Source organism: Ambystoma mexicanum, chromosome 9, assembly GCF_040938575.1.
Source record: "Ambystoma mexicanum isolate Mex_15411 chromosome 9, UKY_AmexF1_1, whole genome shotgun sequence".
Classification (NCBI taxonomy): domain Eukaryota; kingdom Metazoa; phylum Chordata; class Amphibia; order Caudata; family Ambystomatidae; genus Ambystoma; species Ambystoma mexicanum.
The window spans coordinates 1077827683-1077845373 of record NC_090931.1 but is presented as its reverse complement, the minus strand read 5'-3'; the positions used below and the strand labels follow the sequence as shown (position 1 = coordinate 1077845373).

The 17691-nt window shown below is 45.7% G+C and overlaps 1 protein-coding gene across 3 annotated transcripts in view; it reads right to left on the bottom strand.

Moving 5' to 3' along the window:
• The window catches only part of ACVR1 (activin A receptor type 1), a 903677-nt gene that overhangs the window by 540931 nt on the left and 345055 nt on the right, over positions 1-17691 (bottom strand). For all 3 annotated transcript variants that reach the window (XM_069616402.1, XM_069616400.1, XM_069616401.1), the window contains one exon: positions 12379-12452. In XM_069616402.1, coding sequence (XP_069472503.1) covers positions 12379-12445 — 67 coding nt within the window. In that variant the 5' untranslated portion in view covers positions 12446-12452. The remainder of the gene's footprint in view (positions 1-12378; positions 12453-17691) is intronic.

Here is a 17691-nt window from a genome sequence, read left to right as displayed (position 1 = left end):
CCCTCTGATGGAATCAAGGGAATAGTGACATACAAAAGTATGTACTGAAGCCCAGGTGGCTGCATCACAGATGTGACGAATAGGAACTCCCCTCTGCAGGGCAGTAGACGCAGCCACTCCTCTGGTAGAATGGGCCCGCAAGCCAGCCCGAGGGTCCTTACCCGCCAAGCGGTAACACTCGGAGATAGCTAAAATAATCCGAGAAAGTCTGTCTCATCACAGCTTGTCCCAAACGCTTTCCAGCGTAACCAATGAAAAGTTGATCGTCCACTCGACCCGGGACATGCGCGAAATATAAAAGCTCAATGCTCTCCGAGGATCAAGCCTATGGAGCCTCTCCTCTTCCTTACCAGGATGTGGAGGAGGATAGAACGCCGGAAGAACAACCTTCTGGCTCAAATGAAATTCTGAAACCACCTTCGGAAGAAAAGAAGGACGAACCCTAAGGACAACCCTGTCCCTATGAAACACAGTGAAGGGTGGATTAACTGAAAGTGCCTGTAACTCACTCACTCTGAGAGCGGAAGTAACCGCAACCAAAAACACAGTTTTCAGAGTCAACAGTCTCAAAGGGCAAGAACGTAAAGGCTCAAACGGAGCACCCATAAGAAACTTAAGAACAAGGTTCAAATCCCATCCTGGCACCAAAAAAGGTGACAGAGGGAACACATTAGTGAGCCCTTTCAAAAACTGCGAAATTAAAGGAATCTTAAAATAGGAACACTCTTCAGACGAGCGCTTAAATATGGACGGCGCCGCCAGGTAACCTTTAATGGTCCCCACTTGCAAGCCCCTGTGGGCTAAAGAAAGCAAAAACGACAGAACCATGGGAATGTCACATTCAAAAGGATCCACATTCTGAACCCTGCACCAAATCCATAAAAAAAATCTTAACTTTACAAAACAGCCTGCTTTCTGGTTCAGTGAGACTGGGGGGGATTCAAAGAGAGGGGCGTGATATAAGGGTACATCATTCAGAAATAAAATAACAGACAAAAATATATAATTAAGGGTTTCAATTGTGCATCCCACGCTAGGCACTGACTTAGGTGAAGTGCTGGGTTGAAATCACTTTCACAGGACAGCGTTCAGTGGGCGCTGTTGAGTTCTTTCTTGATTCTTGCAATACACGTTCATTTACCTTCTTATAGATTGTCATTTTCAAAAGGTTTTTGTGCCACAAAGATAAAATACATATCGGCACAAATATGGCCTAGACCACCATATCACCACAGCCCGTCATTACCATTTTCATCAGGTCTGAGCATTAGGACCCTTGTCATGCGAGTTGAGACGGAGGAATGCTTTCATGGGTGGTGTCACAAATAGAGCATTGACCTGAGAAATATCTCGCGCCCATTGCCCTCGATACTTCAAATTAAATGTAGAACATGTCCTGCCTGCTTGAGTTCAGTGCCATATGCAGAAGGCAGGTGAAGGATCAAGCGAAGCAACAACTCTAGTGCCAATGTGTAAATCTACACTGAGGACAGTGGGGGCGGGGGCCAGTTTATATACTAGCACAGAGCACTGATAGGCCCAGTGTTCATACAGACTACAGAGCTAACTTTTTTTTACGGACATGCATCAGAAGTGCCTCCAGTTCATTCCCTCCCTTTGAATTATGGAATATGTAGTTCCTCATCTTTCAAATTGGTGGGAAGACTACGAATCGGCTGATCTTTAACCCAACTCTACTGATCACAGAGAAAGAGCGGTCACAGCATCAAAGCTGCATTTACTAATGTGGTCTCACTTTCCCTATGCTCTTGTCTGACAAACGCCAAATCGCACAGTGCAAGATCCAGAATGCGCAGCACTTGCTTACTGCAGCCTTTTCAAATCAGATTGTAAAGCTCACTTAATAGTTGCAGGCCCTAAAACGGTATACCGGTATAAACAATGTGACGGTTACATAGTTCAATTAAGCTGTTAATGGTATCTATAACAATATACCGTTATACCCCTAACTCTCACTGCCCCCGACATTCTCCCAAAGCTTCCTAATCATCTACAGACCCCCCCCGGCTAGGACAGACATTTCACAACCAACCTCTGTGACTCTGTAGCCACCATCCAAGTAAACCACCCCTCTCTGAACGTTCTAGGAGACTTCAATAACTGGCTAAACATTCCGACCAATCCCATGACCCACTCTCTGGTTGACTGCCTTGATGCGCTTAACCTCTCCCTTCACATAAACTGCCCAACTCATTCTAAAGGACACACCCTGATGCCATCTTCAGCTCACACGACCAGCTACACCTAGCCCCCCATCATCTGGTCTGATCACTTAATCGTCCCTTCCTCCATCCGCTCGCCTGCCCCCCTCGCCCAACCCCGAACCAGCCCCCCGCACCACAAATGCCGGAAGAAACTAAAGATCCTCCCTGACCTTGCCGAAGCACTGCTTCTCAGACCATCCCTCACCCACCCCCCGGGATGAACCCTTCACGCAAATTGCGGAAAAGAACACCCAATCTGAGTAGATCTACCTTCGCCAAGCACCACTATGGAACGCACTTCCACCTCACATCCGACACGCGAAGACTATTTGTCATTCCGCAATTTACTAAAAACATGGCTCTTCCCACAACTCCAATGATCCAAAAACATCTTCAGTTCCGGAAACTTCTCAAGACCTTCCTCTTTGCCTCTGCCTTTGCCCCCCTTCTCCCCTGTTGATTTGTTTCTTCTCATGGCATTGTGCACCTGGCCACCCTCTGTTCTTTCGGGCCCAGGTACCTGCTCACCGTGCCACCCTCCTGCACTAGGGTTCTGTATCTGTACCCATACAGTCGCCCTCCCACGTTTCCTCTGCACTTATCAGATATACCTCACAGACTAACTTTCACCTGCCACTTGCTGGCTGCACTACCATGGTTTAAAGCCCTTATTTAGTCTATTTAATATTTATTTACGTTTTCTCTCCTCTGCTTCGCACTTTCCACGCCCCCGCCTTTCCTTTCCAATGCACTTGTGCTTTCCCAAATGTCACTGGGCCTAGTAAGATTGCCGTTTCTGTTTTTTTTTCTCCCTTGTTCCCCTCCCTTTTTGCCTGGTCGCACTCTGAAACACTTGTGTACGAGCGGGATATAAATAAAATATCATTTCATTTCATTTCATGTTTTTGTTGAAAGGCCTAATTCTTTAAGAAATGTCAAAGGATTACTAATGTAAAAATCCACCTATAAACTGTGTTCATTTTATATGTTTTAATGAAAGATGAAGGTAACTTAAAGTAACCCAGCTTGGAGTTAATTAACTATTAAAAAAAAAAAAATTCTGCCTTGATCATCCTCAGCCTGGGAAAGGTTGACACTTCAGGCAGGAAGGCCTAATTGCTGCTTGGAGGCCTCACCTACTCATAACAAATGACCTCATTAGAAGGCTTGGACACTCATCCTCCCAGAGGAGGGGCAAGATGCTGAGTGAAGCTTCTCATTGAACTTCAACTGACTGGCCATTTGCTCACACTTGGGAAGTAAGAAAAAAACGGACCTGTGATTTCGGGTTTAAATTAATTATTTTGCCACAGACCTTCATGACATTTAACATGGCAGCAAAATTGAGTAAAGGGATGAAAAGTACATACATTGAAATCTGAATTTATGATAGACATTTGAAGATTTGGTAGGAGTTCTTATTGCGTAAGGAACAAAAGTTATGCAAAAAGACTAATTACGCAGAGACTATTAAGGCTGCAAATCTAATATTGTATCCATGTTCTAGGGGCGATTGCACATATATGTACTGAATTAGGAATTGTTAGGCCAAACCTTTACTATTGAAATTGACAAAATTCAACAGAAATACAAAGCTAAGTCCCACCGACTTGGGAGTTGGATGTAAATGTAACCCACAAAATATATAACGTTGTGTCCGATTATATTACAGGGCATAATTATATAAAAGTGTATTTGTGGTAAAGTTAAATTTTGGTCCAAATAACTGTGGGAGGTTCCCAAGTCACATCATAAAATAGGACAACCCGTTCTGTCATCCTACCAGCAAAAAACAAGACGGGAACTGTGCCTTTGACCAATCATAGCCTTGTGGGTGTGGGTTGTAAGTCTGCCCCTACCATAAACTTAGTGATGTCATTTGGCAGGATAAATAAGGGAACCTCACAAAACACACAGACACACAATGATTCCTGACTCCATCCTGATTTCCGCGTGGCGCTCTGTTCCTGAATTCTATATCTTGTTCCTGATTCCAGATTTCCTTACCAAGCCAAGGCCTCCGCATTGCTGAACTCTTCTTCAATTATGCCCAAATCCTGAAAGCATCCCAAAACTTAAGGGAAATAATTCTGATCCAGTCTGGCTTGCTACCATTCATGCTTGCCTGCTGAAACTCGCCATCCCGCTGATCTACAGTTTCCAGCAACCAGAAGGGCAAATCCAATCCAATCCAGTCCAGTCTGAGGTGCCAGTCCAATTGACCAGAACCGCCCAGCTGACCTATCCCGCCAGAAGTGCCCTGCTGTCTGTAGACCCGATCCGGATGACCAAAACCCTGACGGTACAATCCTAAATTAAAGTGGACTGTTAAGTATCAATAGGAATCATAGTGAACCATAACATATTGCCTTGTCCTATCCCAACCTGTAACCTATCCCATCTTTAACTTAAGAAGGGCTTCAAAGGCAGTTCTCTCTTTGCCAGAGTGTAACATAGTGTGATGCATTGGACAATCCACCTTGATATTGCTAATTTAGAGACAGGGTCCCCTTCTCTACCAGCTGCCACTGAAACAAAGAATTGTTTAGTTTTCCTCAGTGGTTTAGTTCTATCCATGTAGAGCATGACTGCCCTGCACACATCTAGTGTGTGAAGGCTTCTTTCGGCCATGTTAGTAGGTCTCTGGAAGAACGTGGGAAGTTCGATTGACTGGTTCACATGGAACTTCGAAATAAATTTCGGCGCAAATCTGGGATGAGTGCGCAGAACTACTTTATCTTTGTGGACTGTAACAAAAGGGTCCAAGACCGAGAGAGCCTGTAATTCGCTAACTTTTCTGATAGAAGTGATAGCTACTAGAAAGGCTGTCTTGTAAGTCAGGTCTTTCAGACTAGCTTTACGCATAGGCTCAAAAGGGGGTCCCATGAGCCTAGTTAAAACCACATTTAGATCCCACCCAGGGGCTGGGTGAGTGATGGGGGGATACATTCTTTTAACCCCTTCCTTAAAGGCTTTAATCACAGGTATTTTCCACCACGACACCTTCTGCTGTGACGTGGTGTAGGCTGACAACGCCGCTAGGTGAACCTTTAAGGAATTGAAGACTAACCCAGAGTCCAACAGATGGGTTAGATATAACACAATGTGTGAAGGCGAACAATCGGTGGGATTGACGCCTTTGGAACTGCACCAAATGACAAAACATTTCCATTTGCTGGCATAGCAATAACGTGTGTTAGGCTTTCTTCCCTCAGCATGCATCTTTGAGGGAGTTGCAGATGTCCAAACTCTATGACTTCAGGAGCCAGGCTGCTAAGTTCAGAGTTTGTGGGCATGGGTGCAGAGTCTCCCCCCTGTCCTGAGACAACATGTTGTACGGGCAGGGCAGCTTGACTGGTGGGGAGAGGGACATTTCCATCAGGTGCGCGAACCAGGGTTGGCAGGCCCACATGGGAGCCACCAGAATCATGGTGACTGGTTCCTGGTGCATCTTGTGCACTATCTTGTTCAGAAGGGGAGTCGGGGGGGGGGGGGGAGCGTAAACAAATTTCCCCGACCAAGTTATCCAGAGACCGTTCCCCTTGGATCGGTTCTGGGGGTACCTGGAGGCGTAATCTGGGCATTGGGCGTTCTCCTGAGTAGCGAACAAGTCGATCTCTGGAAACCCCCATTCTGCGAAGACGTTGGATACAATGTCTTCGTGTAGACGCCATTCGTATTCTTCTGGCAGAGGAAAATCTCTGCTGAGTACGTCTGCCAGAAGATCGAGTTCCCCTGGAACATGTTGGGATATCAGGAACATCTTGCGTTTGAGGGCCCATATCCAGATGTTTTGGGACAGCTTGGACAGCCCTGGAGAGTGAGTGCCCCCCTGCTTGTTCAGATAATACATTGCTGTTGTGCTGTCGGTTAGGACCAGCACTGTCTCCCTTGCAGTTGCACCTGAAAGGCCTTCAATGCTTTGAACACTGCCAGTAGCTCCAGTAGGTTTATATGGTTGGACGCTACCTGAGGGGACCACACTCCGTGCGCGGTTTGTTGATGCAGGTGAGCCCCCCCCACCCTGTGAGAGATGTGTCTGTCGTGAGAGTGGCTTCCACTGTAGGGGTGGTGAAGGTTTTCCCCTTCAAGAGGTTCTCCCTCGACCACCACTGCAGAGAGAGAACGAGGGCTGGTGAGACAACTAACAGATCTTCCCATTGTCCGCTGGCCTGACACCACTGGCTGTTGAGCCACTCCTGCATGGGACGCATGCGCAGCCGCGCGTGGGGGACCAAGTATATGCAGGACGCCATCATCCCTAGCAAACGCATAGCTTTGCGTATGGTCACCTTCCGAATGGCTACATACTGAGGAACTTGAGAGAGCATGTTCTGAACCCTCTCTCTGGAAGGGAAGACTAGACCGTCTTCCGTGCGAATTAGAGCCCCCAGGAACTGTTTTACCTGGCTGGGGACAAAGCTGGCTTTCTTTTCGTTGATAGAAAATCCTAGGCTGAACAGTAGGTCTACTGTCTTTCGGGTGTTTGAAAAACAAATGTCGAACGAGTCCCCCATGATGAGCCAATCGTCGAGGTAAGGGTAAACTGGAACTGAAAGTCTGCGCAGGTGTGCTGCTGCCACTGCCAGGACCTTGGTAAACACCCGTGGCGCCAAGGTTATGCCGAAGGGGAGTACCTTGAACTGGTAGTGTTTGTCCTGAATCACGAACCTTAGGAATTTTCTGTGCGCTGGCAGCATTGAAATATGAAAGTATGCATCTTTCATATCCAATGTTGTCATGAAGTCCCCTTGTTTTAGCAATGGGATCACCTCTTGAAGTGTTACCATGCAAAACCTCTGGGGCGTTATGAACTTGTTCGCTGGACGCAGGTCTAGAACAGGACGCATGGTGAGATCCTTTTTTGGGTACAAGGAAGTATATTGCATAAATACCCTTGTTTACCTGAAGAATCGGGACGGCTTCTATGGCGTCCTTTCCCAGCAGCGCCTCCACCTCTTGGACCAGGATCTGCAGGTGTTCCGGTGAAAGGCGTCGATGCTTCGGCGGTCTGAACTGTGGGGGTCGGGCGAATTCCACGCAATAACCGTGGGCGACCGTCTTTAATACCCACTGGCCTGAAGTTATCCCCTCCCATGCCTTGAGGAAAGATGTTAATCGCCCCCCGACCGGGGAGACATAGGAGGGGACCTGAACTTGGTCGTCATTTCTGATCCGAGGTTGATGCACCTCTGGGATTGGAGCCTCTGGCTCTATTCTTTCCACGCTTCTGACCCCTCTGGGGGTATTAAGTGGGGCTTGCAGCCGGTTGTTTTGCGTTGAAGTTGCCCGCGAAATTATTTTGAGCAGCGCGGGCTTGTCCTCGAAAGGACCGCTGAGAATTGCTGCCCCTCTGAACAGGGTTTTTGGGAAATTTGGTGCAGCAACTTAATAGTCTCATGCTCCTTCTTGGCTGTCTCCAACGCATCGTCTACCGCCTTCCCGAAGAGGTTGGCCTCTTCTATGGGTTTATTGATGATGGATGACTGGGTCTCAGGCCTGAAACCCGACGTGCGCAGCCATGCGCGTCTCTTTAGGAGAGTACCCTGTGCGAGAGACCTGCCTGCTGTCTCTGCTGAGTCCAGGCTATTCTTTACAACATTTTGATTGGCAAATGTACCCTCCGAGACAATGGCGAGAAGCGTGGCTCTGGTTGGTTCCAGAACCTCCTGGAGGCCTTCCCGGAGTAGGTTCAATTGGGCATCGACGTAGCTTGCCAGTAACATTGTGTTATTGGCAATCCGGACGGTATACGCAGCCGCCGACATGACCCGTTTGCCTAAGGCATATAATCTTTTGGACTCCTTGTCCTGGGGTGACTCCCGTGGCAAGGGGAACCCCTGCTCTCCAGCGAGTCTGGGATTGCGTGCCCTTTGATGTAAAGCGGGTCGGTGGGGGAGGGCCGGAAGAGATTTTTGACCCTTGGGTTCACAGCCCTCGTCTGAGCGGGTGTGAGTAAAGAAGGGGCCAGCCGTCTCTTTACAGAGCTCAAGAGGGGGATAGACTGGCTAGCCGGAGGCTTGTCATTAATGTTTTCCGCAAAATCCTGTTCAGGCAATGCCTCAAGCGTGGCAATTTTAAAGAATTCCGCTGCTTTTTTCAACGTGTTGTTGAAAGCCATTTGATCATCCACCGGGAGAGCCTGCCTAACCAATGTGGATGGGGGAGAGTCGAGGCAAACTATATCAGAATTGTGATCGTCCTGCTGGGTGTCCTCCCAGTTGTCCGTTGCGGCTTGATCTTCCCCATAATTGTCCAGAAAAGAAGTCTCCTCTTGTTCTGTATAGATGTCTCTATACGTGTCCTTCTGGACATCTTCTTGATAATCAACACAGTGTTGAACATCTAGGTGTTGGGCAACTTGTGTATGAGGGTTAGGGTCTACCCGAGCTTTGTTCGGCTAAGGTTGATCAGAAACACCGAAAACCTGCTGCAGCCGATCCATATACCCCTCAAATTGCTCCGTGGTCCACTTGGATGAACCAAATGGACCCAGCTGAGCAGGAACCGGGTCCTCCGCCCTAAGGCATTCAGAGGATCTCCTCAGGGTGCTTGAGAGGGGTACCTGGCTCTCTTCGTAAGAGTCCTCAGGATCGTCTTCCAAAACCGTGGAAAACCTTTCGGCGGATTGGCCCATAATTATGGGCGAAACCGGTACAAGGCCCGCCGCCGTAGCAATCCTATTGAGGCTCTTACTGATAGTTACCGAATCTTCGGGGGACAACGCCTCCGATGATGGCTTCCCGGGTAGAGGCCTACTCGTAGTTTTCGGGCCTGCACGAGCCTTGGAAACCTTGAAAGTCGTCGAAGTTTCTTGTTCAGAAACTTTGGCGTGTGTAGTTTGGGGAGTAGCGCCTTTCTTAAGTTTATTAAGCCCAGTCGTCATGCGCTGCTGCGGATGCGGGGAAGGCTTCGGATCAGATCGATCCAATGCGCTTGAGCCTTTGACGTCGTCGAGGAGGGCGCTTGGGTTGTGTGTTTTGTGTGGTGCGATTGTACGCCCCTGTCACCGGGTGTGGTCCCTGTAGCAAGACCGAGTCGAGACTAGAAGGGTCGGGCGTGGCGGCTCTAGAATCGTCCGCCTCAAGATCTACAACGTCCGCGTTGGACGTTTGGTCATCCGATGTACCCCCGTCACTCTCGGCTGGTGTCGCGGCAGGGGAGGGAGGCTCCACGCGTGACATACCGTCTGCAGCCCACCGCTTCAACCGGCGCTCCTTAAGGGATTAGGTTTAGGAGTTTATACACCGAACACTGCTTTAGTGCTCTAGGGGGAGACAAGCGTACACGAAGTGTGCTCGTCTTTCGACAGATATCTGATCCTTCACAGAGGGCAGAATCTAAATGGAGTCCTTTCCATAGCAGAAGGAAAGGGTGACCAGACCAAAAAGGAAAGAAGTGGAAAAGAGGAAAGACATTTTATAGCAGTATGGCAAACCCCGAGCCCAGTCTCCCTACTGTGTAGGCCGGCCAGAAGGCCCGACCACGTGGAGGTTCGAACACCGGATCTTAGGTGCCGGAATCCACAGCCATAGGCGGTTTCCCCGTAGTCTTCGTCGAAGATGTTCTTGATAGACAAAGTGACTTAACGGGGATTAAACAGACAATTCAGTAAGATAAACAATGTCTCATGAAGAGCTCCGCTATAGGGCGACCAGTTATCTGGGCGGAAAAAAACAATCTGAGGGACCTCGGCACGTGAGGGATTATGGGTACTACACACATCACGATAGGAATAGTGTTTCAGACACGCCTATGCCGACGTCCCCTTTCGGTCCCCCGAAAGACAAGATGCAATACTCTGCGGTTACCACCGGATGTCGGACCATATGCACAGCATGTGATTCTAAGCAGATTAACAAGCATCAGAACAGTAATTATTCTGGTGGTAATTCTGCAGATTTACTACCAAATTAGTGCAATAAAAGTCATGATCACCAATGATTACAATGTAATGGTACCAGTAAAAAAACCATTCAACGTTCATAAAATGGTCTTTGTAAATTATTAGGCTTAACAAAGTTCATTATGTAGTCACAATACATTTGTAAAATCACTGAGCTAGAAGCAAGCATGACCCTCTGAAACGGATAGCTTCCTTAAAAGCCAGAAGAGGTTAACAGTGTTATTTTGGCCTCACTGCAAGTCATTGTAAACTCTAAAGTCCACAGTGGAACACAACTTTACAAGAATCCATGATGCAGAGGCGGATGTTAATATTTGCTATAACCATGGGATGCCGGAATAATGGGACTCTGACCACTTATTGTCTGTTACTACATTTTTACAGGAATCCGTTTGTGGCAAATGCACCTGTGCTCCCTGTAATTGTTTAAAGGCTGTATGTGATACCCTTTCAATATATACACATTACATGTACCTACATAATTCCAAGTAACCAGTCACTCCAAGTGGCCAGGACTGCTATTTTATGATCAGCAGCGATAGACTTAAAGATTACAAAGTGTGGGCTTTTTTGAAGGAAGCCTTCACAATTACTGTTGGCAGTGCTACATGAACACAGCACTGCTTTTAGGAAAGCTGTATGCAAAACAAGTTACTTATTCAACATTCGTTGGTCATGCCTATCCAAAGCCCTTTAACCTCATGATAGACCGCTTGCTTATTAGTGCATCAATGTTTTCAGGGGCAAGCTTGTATGACACCTGCTCTTATTGACTGCCGTTGAAGGGTTTGGATGCTCTTTAAACCCTTCCTGTTGTAAGAGATTCATTCGGCTGTTTGTTCAAATTGCTGGTTGTTGCTTTTTGGAGTGGTTTCGTGTCTTTCCATAAGATGTACAAGCCATGCTGTTCAACGCGTTGTCTTGTGGTGGAGCAGTGCTTGTTACCAGACTGGGGGTGGGGCACAGAGCCTTAGCCGAAGTTAAGAGGGATGCATTTTTTTTATAAGATTGATGCTCTGCCCAGCCATTACCTTTTGGTTGTCAACTGGGATGGGGGTTGGTGAAATAAAACCCAAAGTCTGTGAGATGGGAGCACTGCTTTGTAGAGTTGTAGTGGTGTGTATAGAGTTTGTTTCTGTCCCTATCCCATGACCTGCTGGATTTTAGGCGCTGAGGTTAACATTATTCATCAAGAGACTACATTCTCATTATTCGTGAATACATATTTTGAGCACGTTTTTTCGCGTTCTTGTGATGTTGGTAGAATTCAGATTGCAGACTCTGAATCACTACACCGCGTTCTTGTTATGAATGGATTTGGTCTATCTCGGCTCCGAGGTCCGTCGACCAACGAATGTTGAATAAATAACTTGTTTTGCATACAGCTTTCCTAAAAGCAGTGCTGTGTTCATGTAGCACTGCCAACAGTAATTATCACCAATTCAATGTATCAACGTTATGAAAGGTGAAGGTAAGGTAGTTGGTCACTTGAATTCTAACCAATGTCCTGCACTTTGTGGACAGACGATAATAAGCCAAAGATGCATACTGTTGATTTTCACAGACGGACAGAGATGAGATTTATGCAACTACATATTGGAATTTTAAACACAATACTTTTTTTTTTGTCTAAACGGACAGCTGTCACAGTCATGGATACAAGCCATCAGTAATACTCCTCTTCAGATTATCCCTTTATCGGGATGTTTTGTTTTCAAGTAACCTGCAGGCTTAAAATTATTTCTTTTACATCATACACTGATGATCGTGAATTTGCAGAATACAGTAAATTAACAACATGGTACTCTGTAAAGGTTAGAGTAATGTTTAATTCTGGGTCAATTGAATGTATCAATTTCAGAAAATGCAATTTAATTGGAAAAAAGCATTACTGTTCATTAATCACATGCCAGGATTAGAGCTGGACTTTCAGCAGGATTACACGCCCGTTTACATGCCCAGCACCATTGCTGTTTTACACATACATGGTGGCTTTTCAGAAGATGCATCAATAGTCTCCTTCTGATGCACTGATGGAAACTTAAACATGGTCATTCTCTAAGCAGATACTATGAACAATGCCAGATGAGGAACTGAAATGGTTAAATCATCACCGAGTCATAATGGTGCAGGGCATCAGTATGCGAGTGTCCAGCAACACAAATCCTACAGGAAGAGTCGGTCTCCTATCTGCTTCGAATCTGGTTTCTTAGCATGTGAAATTAAAGCACTATACTGATTACTCACCTTCCATGCTGGACGAGGGAAAAATCATCATCACCAATAAAGGAAGAAGCATAACTCCATCTACCATTGTAAAACTGCAGAAACGAAACAAAAAAAGATACCTTTGTAAAACTCAACATGTTCATCTAGTCTCTGGAGACAAACTTGCAAAGGCATCAACTTTGAAATGTCACAGGAGCTATATAGCTTATTACATAAAATCAAATGAACAAGGCCGCCTTTTCGGTTGGGTGATATTGTACGTAAATATGTGCTCTTTAAAGCGCTTTGGATTAAGGCACTATATAGATAACAAATCATTATCATTTTATTGGTGAAAAGCTTTAGGAGTACAACTTAAAATGAAACCATGATCTAAACCTGCGTGAAAATAGTGGTTCAAGTCAAATAACATTACCAATCATGCAAAGTAATCCAATTGATCTTCAACTATGCAATCCTGCATGCAACGCTCCAGTTTCGAATGGTTTTTCCTTCACAAAAACCGCTCAACGTCCTAAAACTTTTCAGTTGCAAGTAAGCGGTTCAAATAGATTATATTTAACCCTTCTGTTACGGATAAACCCATGGCAATTTGGCGACTGATGACCACTCTCCAAATGGTAGAGCCCTTATGTTAAAAAATATTATTCGGTTATTTAACTAAAGTTAAAAGAACTGTACTGGAGTTAGCTTCACTTCAATAGATCTGTAGGCTTATTTTAATGAAACAGAACTGCCCCTAACATACAGACGAGTGCAGCTAGATGTTTACTTGATGCAAATCTGTTGTAATAACCACCAAACTCTGAAGCCCTGCCGAAAAGCAAGCAAGAGCGTTGAGCAGCGGTCCTCCTTTTGTACTCCAAGAACAGGGAAAAGCTGCACGATGCATAGGTTTGGTGAGATGTCATGAGACAACAGCATGACAGTGGGTAGCCAAACCATAATCATTAAGCAATTATTCTGTAACGCTTTGCCATTGCCAAGTGTAAACATGCATTCAAACAAGAGTAATTGGGTTTTAATTGCAAATCAGTACCTCTTACTTAGGGTGGGATCTTATTTAGTGGCATTTTTGGCTTTACATAGCTCCAATTATTCAGACCACCACCATAGTATCATTACTGCTACTGGAAGAGGATTCAAAGAGCTTAGGCAGTCATTTGCACCATCCCATCAGTCGAACACTAGGGGGCGATATCTGAAGACCAGCCGAGGCCTAGAATGCATGTTCAGAGTCAATTGTGAAGTGTTCTCTTGCCTACATACACTTCTGCATTTCCCATGGTGTGGTTTAGAAACTTCGAACTAGACTGTATTGACTGCACCTCCCATAGTGGACTTACTAGCGGTTTAAAACACCTAGAAAACCTACATTATATGTAACCGATTGCAATCCCCAGAGGTCCGAATGGCTGCTTCCCCATCCAATGATGCGAGAGGACGTAATCTGCTTTTTGTATGCTATTTTCTCTCAAGCTTACGAGTCTCCCCCTTGGGCTTCTGGCAGCCACGGCACTAGTATGCAATGGTGTAATAATTGCAGACATAAAGCACAAGTATGCTTCTTTAAAATTCTTTTTTAAAAAAAATATTACATTTTAAAACAAACCTCTATAGAAAGGCAGAGTCAATACATTAATCTAGTGCAAGCCAGAATTAATGTCACAGGTAAATTCAATAGAATTGCCTGCTGTGCTTATAGGATGCAAAAGACCTTGTATTCCTAAACCGACGGATTTTTTATCCTAAACGGGTCCTTCCATCCCAAAAGAACAGTACCTGTCCAAATCCCAGATCCACGCTTAGACACCGAACTCAGGTATTGTATTAGGCAGGTTATAAAAAAAAAATAAAAGATGGTGGATGCTTTTGTCATAGTAATAAACCAAACACAGGGAAAAGCTTCGCTAACGCATAACATGTTAGTGTCCTTGCTAGAAGAGCCGGATAAAGGCAGCATAATTATTCTAGCTTAACAGTAGGGAGGGCAAGATATTCATTCTCTTCTAGGATGGGTGTAAACACACACATTTACCATAAAAAGCCACAGCTCAACAGCTTAACAAAATTAGCAAAGGCATGATTTCCAGACTTCAAAATCAACCACCATACAATTTGGGCTTATCAAGCAAGTGTGGAGGTTACAATCGCTTAATATATGGCAATTTATGACACAAAAAGGACAATTTGGGGTACTCAAGTTAAAGTTCTTCCAAGGACAGTACCTATGAATAAAATGCTGCAATATGATTCTCTGAAACTGAAATATGGTTAGTTCTCGGAAATCAGGTACCCAGCTGGAGAAGCAACAGAAGAACAAATTACTTACCCCTGGTAATATTTTTCGACTGGATGTTCCTCCCACGTATTCCATATCTTTGATGTACGCTTAAGTCTGCTTGCAGCATCAGAACATTTTATATAGTATTGGGCGCTTTGCGTCGTCGAGTCGTGGCTCTAGACGGTCTCCGTCATGCCCTTGCCGGGACATTGACGTTGGTATAAGTAGCTCACGCAGCAAGCGTTCCTCAGTTCTAGTTTCTTCCTCCCAATGATCAGCCGTCTTAAAAGGGTGACCCAGACGTTGAAAGAAAGGAAGGTGTAAAAATGCGAAAATTCTCGGCAAGTAATAGGGAATGGATGGGAGGGCATTGAGGAATAAGTGGGAGGAACATCCAGTCGAAAAAAATTACCAGGGATAATTAATGTGTTCTTTGAATGGATTGTGATCTCCCACGTATTCCCCATCTTTGATACACTCCCAAAGTCGTATGAAGGAGGTGGGCACTGAGAATGTACTGTTGATTAATGCTATGAAGTACAACCTTGCCAAATCTGGCCTCCAAAGTCCAAACATTAGTATTTGTTGAATTAACGCAAAAAGAACCAAGTTGCCGCACTACAGATGTCGTGCATGGGTACCCCTCTTTGAGGAGCCAAAGCAGTAGCCACACCTCGGGTGGCATATGCTCTTAAACCATGGGGCAAATCTTTGCCAGCTAATGAGTAGCATTCAGAATTGCATAGGATTACCCAGCGTGAGGTGGTTTGTTTGGCGACAGCTTGTCCTAATTTGTGACCTGAATAGCTCACAAAGAGCTAGTCATCCTGCTAGACCTTGGACATTCTGGAAATGTAAAAGCTTAAGGTCCTCCTAGGGTCTAAGCAATGCAAATTTCCCTCCTCCTTGGAAGGATGAGGAGGTGGATAAAAGGCAGGTAACATTTGCGGTGCCAAGTGGAACTCAAGATACCACTTCTGGTAACAAAGAAGGATTGTACCCTCAAAACCACCTTGTCATTAAAAAAGGTAGTGAAAGGTGGTTAAGCAGAAAGAGCTTAAAGCTATGCGGGTTGTTGTTATTGCCGTCAAAAAGATACTCTTAAGAGTTAACATTCTGAGTGGACAAGAAGGGTTCACAAGGTGCCCCATCAGGTACCTTAACATCAAATTAAAGTCCCAAACTGGTACAATAAATGGGACCGGGGGAAAAGATGATAGTTAACCCTTTCAAGAACTGATCTACAATAGGGACCTTGAAATAAGAACCCTCATCAGGCGAACGCTTAAAAACAGAAAGCGCCACCAAATAACCCTTTATGGTGGAGACATGAAGCCCTAGATGGGCCAGGTGAAGCAAAAAAGACAATTATGTAGTAGTCTTGCATCGGCACCAGCTGCAATTCCTGTTCCAACACGAGCAGTACAGAGATTTTGTTACTGGCCTTCTGGCTGAAAGCAACACCTCCATTACATCTTCTGGAAATATATATATGTCGCCGGGAAAAGGTTTTGGCGGCATTATATAGGGCACCATATATATAGGGCACCATATATATAGGGACAGGGGGAGCGGGGTTGCAGGGGTGTCCTCTGCTCCCACTTGAACAAAAGAAAAGGTTTTGGGGGTTGCAGAGGTGTCCCCCGCATGTTCCATGTAACAATGTCCCCTCAAAAAAACAGCCAACTTTCCACGATTTTTCTGCATGGCGATATTTTTGAGGGGACATTACTATATGGAACCTTGATGATGTGAGGAATAACAGACTGGTGGAAATGCGTACAGAAGTGTACATTCCCAGTCCACTACAAACGCGTCCCCTAGAGCTCCACTGAGGAAATTCCCTGGAGCAGAACAGATACCTGTTGACACTGTAGGTGAACAGATCCACCTTTGGGTTATCCAAAGGACGAAGATCTCTAGAAGGACTTTCTGAACCAACTCCCACTCATGGGAGATGATGCTCTGCCTGTTCAGAGGGTGCACTGCTAGGTTATCTTTTCTGGCTAGATGAACTGCAAGCAGAGAGATTACATCTTTTAGTGCCCAAAACCAGAGCTACACCGCTTCTCTGCACAGAGGCAGTGATCCTACACCCTGTCTCTTGTTGAGGTAGTACATAGCACTGTATTGTCTGTCATTATCAGGACAGTCTTTCCCCACACAAGAGGGCAGAAAAATCATCAGTGGTAGTCTGACTGATCCGAGCTCTAAAAGGTTGATGTGAAGTCTGTACTCCGATGGAGACCATTGATGGCTGACAAAGGTCATTCATATGGGCTCTCCACCCTGTGAGGGAGGCATCTGTTATAATGGTCATCTCCGGCCACAGTTACCAAAAAGGTCCTCCTTTCATCACGTTCTCTCGACAGACCCACCACAGGAGATCTGGGCGACCTTGATTGGGACCTGAAGAAGGTGCCTCATTCTGCCAGAGGACTGAGACCACTGGGATCTGAGGGTGCTCATTCTCAGACTGGCTTCTGGCAGCAGGAAAATGCAGCATGCCTGTAAAATGTTCAGCCCTCAACTCAGGGGCAAGACTTTCCCAGAGGACGAGTCCAGGACCACTAATAAATTGAAGCTTCTGTGAAGGTGTCAAGTGGGGCTTCTTGAAATTCTGGAAGAAGCCCAGCTTGTGGAGGAAATGGCAAGTCGGACTGAGCTGATTCTGAGCTCTGATCAGCCAATCGTCTAGGTAGGTGTAGATTTGAATCCCCTCCCTCCTTAGACTTGCTGACACCACCACCATAAGCTTGGTGAAGACCCTGAGGGCAGAGGTGAGCCTGAATGGCAGAACTCGAAACTAATGAGAACCGCCAACCTCAAACCTCAGGTACTTTGTGTTTGAGATGAGTAGGCACATAAAAGTAAGCATCCTGAAGGTCCAATAACACCAACCAATCCTGGAGCCGAAAGATCTGTGACAGTTACTATCTTGAACTTTCCCTTCATGAGGAACTTTTTCAAGCGTCTCCCAGTGCAAGATGGGTCGCAATCCTCCCTCCTTCTTGGGGATTAAAAAATAGGGAAGAGTACCAACCCCA